A 10,727-nucleotide genomic window follows, 5' to 3' on the forward strand; every position below is an offset into this window, starting at 1 on the left:
CTAACAGGTAGTGTGGGAGCCAGAGTTAGGTCTGAAGGTCCCCAGGTTACAGATGAGGAAGGATCAGAGAGGGAAATTGACTTTCCCTCTTTACACAGCTCAGATAGCCTTCCCCTTCCACGAAGCTGTCTTCCCTGAAATTGCAGTGTGCCTGCCCCAGAGAACAATTTAGCTTGTTCCCAGGGTGCATCAGTTTTAGTCTCGCCTCACGTTGAACTCGACTGCTTGTCTGCTAAAATCATCCGGGAGGCAGTGGAGCCTGCTACCCCCAGGACCAATGAAGCAGGGCTTGTATTGTAGGATCTCACTGCTGTTGGGATCAGCCGATGCCCGCCTCAGGGCTGCTCTTAACATTCTGTTGTCTCCCCAGACCAGAGTCATCCTTCTGAACTGGTGCGCGTGGTTCCTGCGAATGAAGAGGCCCGGGGAGGACAAGGTGCGCCCGGCCTGCCAGCACAAGCAGCGGCGCTGCAGCCTGGCCAGCGTGGAGATGAGCGCCATGGCGCCGCCGCCCGCCAGCAATGGGAACCTGCTGTACATCGGCTTCCGCGGCCTGGATGGCATGCACTGCACCCCAACCCCCGACTCCGGGGTGGTATGTGGCCGCATGGCCTGCTCCCCCACGCATGACGAGCACCTCCTGCACAGTGGGCAGCCCCCCGAGGGGGACCCGGACCTGGCCAAGATCCTGGAGGAGGTCCGCTACATCGCCAACCGCTTCCGCTGCCAGGACGAAAGCGAGGCGGTCTGCAGCGAGTGGAAGTTCGCCGCCTGCGTGGTGGACCGCCTGTGCCTCATGGCCTTCTCGGTCTTCACCATCATCTGCACCATCGGCATCCTGATGTCGGCTCCCAACTTCGTGGAGGCCGTGTCCAAAGACTTTGCGTAACCACGCCTGGTTCTGTACATGTGAAAAACTCACAGATGGGCAAGGCCTTTGGCTTGGCGAGATTTGGGGGTGCTAATCCAGGACAGCATTAAACGCCACAACTCCAGTGTTCCCTTCTGGCTGTCAGTCGTGTTGCTTACGGTGTCTTTGTTACTTTAGGTAGCAGAATCTCAGCACTTTGTTTCATACTCTCAGATGGGCTGATAGATATCCTTGGCACATCCATACTGTCGGTCAGCAGGGCCACTGAGAAGTCATTTTGCCCATTAGCCCACGGCCTGGAAAGCCCTTCGGAGAGCTCCCAGTGGCTCCTCACCGCCGGGACAGTTGGTTTTGCATGTCTGCATGAAGGTCTACCTGAAAATTCAACATTTGCTTTTTGCTTGTGTACAAACCCAGATTGAAGCTAAAATAAACCAGACTCACTAAATCTATTCCAATAATTGACTGGTGGAAGGAAAACAAAAAACTAAAACTAAAAACCTGTTAGCTTTTCTGCAATTCAACTTTTTATTTTTATTTTTTTTTCTATCAAAGACAGTAGAGAGAAACAGCTTGTTGCTGTTTCTACATTAAAAAAAAAGACAGACTGTTGGTCTTACTAAGGATGTTTTTACCAGCCTGCCTGACTTCTGCAAACCTACCCTGTCAAGATCAAAGGGACGCAGGTTTCTGTTTATTCTGAACAAGGGCCAGGCCCCACGGAGTGTCTTTGGTGGATCCCAGATAACTCCTAGGTGCTGCTCTCAGACACTGAGGAGTTGAGCAAATCTGTTCTATTCTGCAGAACCCACAGGACAAATAAGAGTTCTACTAGAATTAACAGCCCAAAAGAATAGCTAAAGCTAAGTGAAGCCACTTATGCGGGCTTAAAAAAAATAATGTGTTAGCTGATTCACATGCACTGGAGTTAATTAGTTTTAGAAATGTGTGCATCCATACAAATGCACAACATAAAGTGAACATATTCCTAGGCCCTTTCTGCATGTGTCAGGGCCAAGAAGTAGGGGCTGGGAACTCTTCTGGTCCCCAGTATGGCAGGCGCCAGGGAGGGGATGGTGTGGCCCATCCCTTCTCTGGATACCTGGCCAGTGGCAGGCAGCAGGGAGGAGCTGGCCGACCCTCAGTGACTGACAAGCCAACAATTCTGGGTTCTGGCCTTTGGGAGTCTGCCTGCTCCAAGCCCGTCCACCCCAGCTGCAGCCCCGAAAGCTGGCTCAAAGTCCTTGGGTGGAGTCACTGGAGATGGGCAACTTAAAACAAGAGAAACTTTAATTTTTAAACCTAAGTGATGATACAGCTCTTCCCTTAGATAATCGCCCAGGGTGGAGTGCAGTGGCATGATCTCGGCTCACTACAAGCTCCACCTCCTGGGTTCATGCCATTCTCCTGCCTCAGCCTCCCGCCGAGTAGCTGGGACTACAGGCGCCCGCCACCATGCCCAGCTAATTTTTTGTATTTTTAGTAGAGATAGGGTTTCATCATGTTAGCCAGGATGGTCTCATTCTTATTCTTTAATGAGATCAGAGCGTAATTCACCAAGAAAGACCTCTCCTGTTCCATTGTGTCATCCAACAACTGCTCAGAGCTCAAAATTGTAGAAGGCTTCTGAGCCCCTAGAGATTTTTAATTTGCTTCTAATCCCTGAGATGGGAACATCATGAGGGAAGATTTGATTTTCAGAGTTAAATAAATTGTATGTGCTTTTCCAGCCATCTGGCTCACTCATTTCTGGGTAATGCACATGACTTGGTTTGCACTGGAGGAAGATGGAAGCTTGCGTGTGTTCAGTGTGTGTGTGTGTAAGTGTGAGGTACCTTGTGTGTGACAAGAGAAGAAACCTCACTTATGAGAAAGTTGGTGGATCAGGACATTCCAGCCTCAGGCGGCTTGGAGCAGGATCATTCCTCAGCAGGCATTCCTTCCACATGCTATGGATGAACCATGCACAAGATTTTCGTTTTTTTTTTTTTTTCTGTTACAGTGTCTTTAGAAACAAGTAGACATGTTTTGATATATAAAAGGAATGCTTCATTTCTTATCATTATCCCAAAATTGATCCCTCCCACACTTTTGCTTTAAAAAGAAACCTTTTTGGTTTTGTATTTTATACAGGAACACATAAAATGCAAACAGAAGTTGTGCATATTTTGGACTCTCAAATAACTACTCTGTCCTTTAATAAAGTAATAATAAGGAACAGATGTGCACATAGTTAGAAAAGTATGAGTGGTTAAAAACAACAGCCTCCCATACTGCCTGTTTTCTCTCTCAGAGGGGACCACTAATGAGCTTCTAAGGGCATTTCTAGAAAGGAAGAAAAGAAGAGGCCAAAGAAGGAGGGACGGGGGTTATGGAGAGAGACCTTCCCTTTCCAGCACTAATGCTCTATGAAGGACGCTGCACCTTGCATTCTTCACATGGTGTTTTGTCTTAGAGGTCGTCCCATAATAACATATAAAGATCTACCTCATTCCTCCTAGTAGCTGCTTAGCGTTCCATTGTCTCAGTGGACTGTCATTCATTTGAATAGCCTTTTATTGGTGAACATATGGATATTTCCAGTTTTTATTTTTATATACAAATCTATAATTGGCATACTTGTACGTACATCTTGACATAGCTTTGTGACTAAAACGGTATAAATTCCAACTTAGAAATGGAATTGCTGGGTTTAAGGTTACATGTATTTAAAATTTTGATAGCTACTGCCAGATTATCTTCTAGAAACTGATGGAAGGATGTAACTCCATCAAGAGTACAATAAAAGGCCCAATTTCTCAGCTTTCTGTAATAGCACTGGGTATTTTCAAACTTAATGTTTTTCCCAATATAATTGATGAAACATGATATTTACGAATATTATTCTGATTTTGGTTTATTTTGTGTATAAAATGGGACATCTTTTAAAATTTTTTTGTAATTTTAATTTTGATACATTTATATATTTTACCCAGTTCCTAATTGTGTTATTTGGCTTTTTCTTAATTAATTTGCTTATGCACTTTGGGACATTTTTGTCTTATATCTTTAAAATATTTTTGTTTATCATTTGTCTTTTGATGTTATTTATTGATTTCCTTATTTATTGGCATAGAGTTTAAATTTTTATGTTGTCAATTTGTGAGTATTTTTCTTTGTCGATCGTGGGATTTGTTTCCAGCTTTTAAAAGCCTTCCTCATTCTGAGATTATAAATAAACTTACTCGCATTTTCTTCTGAAACTTTATGGTTTTATTGGTTTACCTGCACATCTTCGGACTCCCTGGAATTCATTTGTTGCAGGACATGAGTGAAAAATCCATACTTTTTCCTCGCAATGGTGGTCAGTGGTATCAATAAATATGTAATAATGCATTTCTAAAATACTGTCATAGTGTTTTCCCCAGTTGTTCAAAATGCAGCCTTATTTGTAAACTAAATTTCTTTAAGTGTTTGGTTCTATTTCTGTTCTATTTATCTCTCTATGAATGCCTTTAATTTCTAAAGCATTATTCATACTACTATCAGTATTTTCAAGTCAACACTCCCTTCAACTCTGAATCTCTCTCTCTCATGAATCTTTTTTCAATTAGAGTCACAATGAATTTACAGATTGAGTCTTCCTATTCAAAAGCATGAAATCTTGTGTTTAAGTCTAATTTTATGTAACTTAGTAGTGTTTTATGATTTTGTTCACTAAGGTGCTTTGAATTTATAGTTGTTTATTTCTAGATGTTTTACCATTTGGCTATCATTTTCAATGGAATGATTTATTCCACTTTATTTTCTATTTTATCCCATTGTATAAGAAAGTAGTTGGTTTTTATGTATGAATGTTATAATCAACCACAAATTGTGATTCCTACTTGTTTCTAAGATTTACTTTTGACTTCTCCTTTCCAATGTGTCTCTTATTTCTTTCTTGATCTAGTTGATTTGAGATCAGTGTTGAGTCACAGTGATTCAGGTGGCACGCTTATCTTGTTCGTGACATCAGTGGGACGTTTTAATGTCTCAGCGTTTAACTTGTATGAAGACATGTATTTTCCTTGCCATAATAAAAAAGTATCTGTGTGTTCTCAAACTATTAAGACTCTCTGAGGAAAATGTAGATGTTAGATTTTTGTCAAAACCTTCTCAGTGTCCAGAGGGATTATCAGAAGGTCGTTTCCTTTGCTCTAGTAGTATGTTTGATTATATTAATAGAATACTTAAGACCAAATCATTAGTGTATTCCTGAGATGTTCTTTACTTATTAGTATCATGACTTTGGTTATCAATATTTATAATTAAGATTCATCATTCTACAGGCTTGCTTTTATGTGTTTTTTGTCCAGATTTGATTTAACTTTATGCTGACTTAAAGAAATATTATAAAACAAAAACCTCTATATTCTACAACCATCTATTGGTTTTGAATTATTTTCTGCTTAAGTGTAGAAGAACTAGCTGGGGCTGTCTGGGCCTGCTGTGGTATATTTCTGGATTTTGCTCATCAGGCAGGTTACGTCCTCGAGCCTTTCTAGAGTCCATTTTAATGACATTTTAAAAAATAAAATTAATTCCATCCACTTCTCAACAAAGTTGCGTAGTTTTGTAATATAGGCACTTTAGGTGTTTTCTTTCCTCTGTATTTGTGGTTTTTTCTCCTTTTTCCATTTGTAATTGTGTGCATTTCTCCTTTCTCCTGTGCCTATTGATTTAGCTTGCCATGAGTTTTATTGGTTTATATTTTTATACATCGGACCCTTAGACTTTGCAGTCCGAGGACCTGTCTGCAGGGTCTTGGGGGTCCCTGCATTGACCCAGCCCTCCCAGGTGACAGCAGTGGTCCAGCACAGCACAAGCCACAGTTGTTGCAGGTGCTTCTTCGGCCAGTGCTGGGCCCAAGACACGGTTCAGCCCTTCCCCTGGGCCCTGGGAGCCTATGGGACAAACTAGTCGAGGCAGCATGGGTGGGTTAGATGTAGCTGGTCATTGCACTCACGGGGACCCCAGTGAGTTGGAGAAAAGACTGACAGAAGCTTTAAGCAGAGCCCCCGGAGGTGCACGCCTCAAGAAGGAACTCTTACATAATTTTACTTTTTCTCATTCCTTCATTTTTTATGTGGCACAAACCCTTCCCAGCCTCCCTAGACCTTCCATCCATCAAAGTGTTTCTGACCTCACCATGGATGGCTCCTTTTCTAATTACTGTTTACTTCATATGCGTTTGACCTTCTAATGCCATAGCTTGTCCTGAGTTGGGGAAGGGGTCTCGAAGTTATGGCCCCTGGGGATGCAGCCGACAGATTCTATCTTTCTCAAACTCTTTCTTTGTGACGAGACGCCCCCTGTGTCTGCACACAGCCTGCCTGCTTCAGGAATGCCGCCTTTCTGCAGCGCTGCAGTTCCATGCTCTTTCTTGCTTTCTCTCCACTGTCACATGTAACATTTTGCACTGCTTTCTAAATTTCCTTTTTTTTCTGCCAATGGCCTTCCTACCATTTCCTCTGCTGCTGTGTTAAGAGTTCTGTGTGTTCGCCTTCTGATAAATACTTCCCATCAACAAATTCTGCAGGTATGTTTTGTAATTTTTAGTTTTATGCTTTTATTTTTAATATTTTCATTCTATTATACTTTTTAAAAATTATTGTATACTTTTAAATTTTGGTAAAATATACATAATATAAAATTTATCATTTTAACCAGTTTTAAGTGTACCATTCAGTGGCATTAAATACATTCCCATTGTTGTACAATCTTCACAACCACATATTCCCAGAACTCTTTTCATCTTTCCAAATTGAAACCCTGTCTCTATCAAACATCAACCATTCTTGTTTTGGTCCTTTTTTTTTTTTTTTTCTTTTTTTGAAACAGAGTCTCATTCTATCGCCCAGGCTACAGTGCGGTGGTGCAATCTCTGCCCACTGCAACCTCTGCCTCCTGGGTTCAAGCGATTCTCGTGCCTCGGCCTCCAGAGTCGCTGGGATTACCAGAGCTCACCACCAATCCCAGCTAATTTTTTATATTTTTAGTAGAGACACACAGGGTTTCACCATGTTGGCCAGTCTGGTCTTGAACTCCTGGCCTCAAGTGATCTGCCTGCCTCCACCTCCCAAAGTGCTGGGATTACAGGCGTGAGCCACCACACCTGGCCTCCTTTTGGTCTTTATAAATTTGGCTAGGTACCTGATACAAGTGGATTCATATAGTATTTGTCCTTTTGTGACTGACTTATTTCACTTAACATGAAATAAGATATCCTCAGGATTCAGCCATGATCCTTTTACTTTTTTTTTTTTTTTTTTTTTTTTTTTTGAGAGGAAGTCTCGCACTGTCACCCAGGCTGGAGTGCAATGGCATCATCTTGGCTCACTGCAACCTCCACCTCCCGAGTTCAAGCAATTCTCCTGCCTTAGCCTCCTGAGTAGCTGGGATTACAGGCACCCGCTACCACTTGCGGCTAATTTTTTTTTTTTTTTTTTTTTGTATTTTTAGTAGAGGTTTCACCATGTTGGCCAGGCTGGTCTCAAACTCCTGACCTCAGTTGATCTACCCACCTAAGCCTCCCAAAGTGCTGGGATTACCAGCGTGAGCCACCACGCCCAGCTGGTTCTCTTCTACTTTTATTTTGTTGTTGTTTTTCTAAGTTATTCAGTAGATGCCTAATTCATGTGTTTCCAATTATTCTTATTTAATCAGATAAGTATTTTCGGCTCTGCGTTTTATTCTGATCAAAGCTTTAACAGCAGTCCATACATCTTAATATGCAATGTTTTCATTTGTATTTTCTGGATATTCTATAAGTTGAATTGTTGTACCTTCTTCATACTGACTTTTTAAATAAAGGCTAGTCAAGCGAAGCAGCAGTGGAAATGGAAAAGGAGCAAAGAAACCTGTAACTGGTTGTAATCAATTCCTTGTACACCCCACTGCACTCAGTCCAGCCCGAAATGAGCTTTGTTGATTGTTTTACAATTTCCACATTTTTTAACTTAAAAATTAATTTCTAGTTACATCACCTTATGCTTTAAGCAAAATGCCTTTTGTTCTATTTCTACTATTTATAATGTGCTGAGGTATTTCTGAGGGGTTTGTATGATCAGTGCCTGTGAATGGGTCCCTCTCTGAGAACGACCTGGGTGGGTGTCTGGGAGTTCCACCCCTGGCTTTGCTCACTGGCCTGGCTGGGGCCACGCTCCCTGTCAGCAGCATTCCTCTTTCAATCATCCTTCCATTTACCACAGGATGTTTAACGATTAATACCGGATTTTCATTCTATTTTCAATACTTAACCTTGAATTCACATTTGTCTGCTTTTAAAATCAGCCCCACTGATTTCTTATGCTGAGATGCCTCCCTCGTTCATTCTTACACTCACACAACACCTCCCATCTCCACATGTGTAGGGTTTTTCCCCCATACCAACCCATTCTCCAGCACCAGCTGGGTGTCCTACCATTCAGCTCAACTCTGACACTAACTGGAGTTAGCGCCAGCCCCACAGGGGAGGGGCTCAATTCCCAGGACTGCCCCGCTCCAGATGCCCGTTGTAAGTGGTGGGTCTCCAGGTCACCCACAGCTTCTTTCCAACTTGGCTATAAATCGGAGGTTCCCACAACACCCTTCTTAGGTCCAGTCATTTGGTGGAACAGCTCAGAGAACCCAGGGCAACACTCTACTATGTTTATCCACTTATTACAAAGAATACATCCAAATGGGAGAGAAATATAGGAAAAGATATGGTGGGGGTGGGTATGGAGCTGCCATGGCCTCTCCAGGAGCACAACCACGTGTTCCCCAACCCTGAAGCTCCTGCACCTGTACTTAGGAATTTTTAAGGAGGCTTCATCATGTAGGCATGATTTAATATTGATTCAATCTCCAACTCTTCTTTCTTCCTTAGAGGACAGGGTGTGGGGCTGAAAGTTCTAAGCTTCTAACCATGGCTTGGTCTTTCTGGTGACCAGCCCTCATCTAGGATTCCACCAAGAGTCGTTCATTAGAACAAAAGATGCTCCTATCACCCAGGAAATTCCAAGGGATTGGAAGCTCTGTACCAGGAACCCAGTCAAAGATGCTCCCAGTACCCCATCACTCAGGAAATTACAAGGGTATTAGGAGCTCTGTGTCAGAAACTGGAGACACAGACCAATATGTATTTCTTATTATTTTATACTCAATTTTATGTTTAACCTTTTTGAGGCACTTTGTTTTAGGTTTATTTATCTTGGATCTGCACTTATATTTTAAATACATATTGCTGATACATTTGGTTTAATATTTTTTTCAATATCTGTAATTAATATTTCTTTTGCATTCCCTTTTGGATTTTTTTTATTTCCCCCCTCCTTCTGATTATGTGCAATCCTTTTGTTAAAATGGAAGATTTATTGCTTTTATGTGTTTAAGTGGTTACCTATATAATTTTACGTAATTCAACCTATAGTTCATGATTTATCAACTTGACAGTTTCTATTAATTCTCCACTTCTCACTTCAAACCCCAATATATTATTAGTTATCTTTTTGTTTTTAGGTTTTCTGCAGGTTCCTTATACAACACTCTGTGATATGCTTTAATATTTATCAATTCAGAAGAGTATCTGTTGACTACTATTGAGGAAAAATTGAAAGATGTTTAATAGGATGGGCAATTCATTCATTTTGTGGTAATCTTCCCTTTTACCTAATTTTCATAGTGCAATTATCTTTGTTGTTTTTACAAATTCACGAGTTATAACATTTACTTTCTGAAATTAATTTCCTGCGATCACATACATGGTGTATTTATTTATGCAAAATGAATTGTCCTTCTTTTTCCTCATTTTGGCTTGAATATGCAATGATGTGTTTTATTCCTCTTATTCCCTTTGGAGATCTGAAATTTTTCCTCTATGATGGTAGCTTTGTTATTTTTGGCATTGTCTATTCTGTTCCCTGCTATTTACAGTTTGGGTGGGGTTATTTTTTGTTTTTTTTTTTTGGTTTTTTTTTTTTTTTCCTGTTCTGAAATGAGTTTTTGCTCTTCAATTTGTTTCCAAAACTCTGCAATTTACCTTTCATTTTGCTTTTCTATCTTTTAGCTCTTTTTTATTGAAATCAATTTCTTACTAACTTCTTACACAACATTTTGGAGAACTTTCTTGCATGGATTCAGTTGTTATATATTTTGCTGCAGAATGAAATCTTTGTCTTTCTTTACAGACCATGGTCCACCCTGTGTTCACTGTTCTCCTGCAGTGTGTTTGCAGGAATGCCTTGCCATTTATTTCACTCTTACTTTTGCTTAATTTGGGCAGCTCCGTGTGGACCTTTAAATTCCTCTGAAAGAGCAGGTCTCAGCCCCTTTCAGACTCTGCACTCCCTCTTCTTCCTGCTTTCCTGGCCTGGGGTTCTGAGAGGAAGGCCAGCCCCTAGGATGGACAGCCTGGGCGTTTTTGTCTTTACCTTGTCGCTGTTGATGTTGGTCTGTTGGTGCTCCATTACATCTTAGGCATTACCCTGGAAGGAGATCTGTATCATTATTTATTGCTCTAATTCATGAAGTTCTAGGTCTTTGGGGTGAGAGAGCTCTTATTCAGCTTTCTCAGTTAGCCATGTACTCCCGGTGAAATTTCCCAACCTCTCTCCTTACACCCTTCAACCTCCAGTCAGGACAGATAAAGTGTCCATGGATTTGGCTGTTAGGGCTGGTAGTTGGAGGGCTGGTGGGAGCAGGACTTTGGTTATAGTCACATCCCCTTTCCTTCCTGCCCATAGGGAAGACACCTGAAGACCTCCTGCCCGTGGCTTTCCTGCATCTGCTGAGATCCTTGGTGGGAGGCGGGGCTTCTGCACTCATGGGCTCTCTTAAAACTTTTTCCCTCCAA

At 41.6% G+C, this 10,727-nt stretch overlaps 1 protein-coding gene across 3 annotated transcripts in view; it reads left to right on the plus strand.

Moving 5' to 3' along the window:
- CHRNA7 (cholinergic receptor nicotinic alpha 7 subunit) overlaps positions 1-5,879 on the plus strand; it is a 140,351-nt gene extending 134,472 nt beyond the window's left edge. The window contains exon 10 of one of the 3 annotated variants that reach the window (XM_002825239.5): positions 371-5,879. In XM_002825239.5, the coding sequence (XP_002825285.1) occupies positions 371-889 (519 nt within the window). In that variant the 3' untranslated portion in view covers positions 890-5,879. The remainder of the gene's footprint in view (positions 1-370) is intronic. The other 2 variants (XM_002825240.5, XM_063716133.1) reach the window with 2 other exon arrangements.
- Positions 5,880-10,727: the final 4,848 nt, after the last annotated feature.

This window comes from Pongo abelii, chromosome 16 (assembly GCF_028885655.2).
Source record: "Pongo abelii isolate AG06213 chromosome 16, NHGRI_mPonAbe1-v2.0_pri, whole genome shotgun sequence".
Lineage (NCBI taxonomy): Eukaryota > Metazoa > Chordata > Mammalia > Primates > Hominidae > Pongo > Pongo abelii.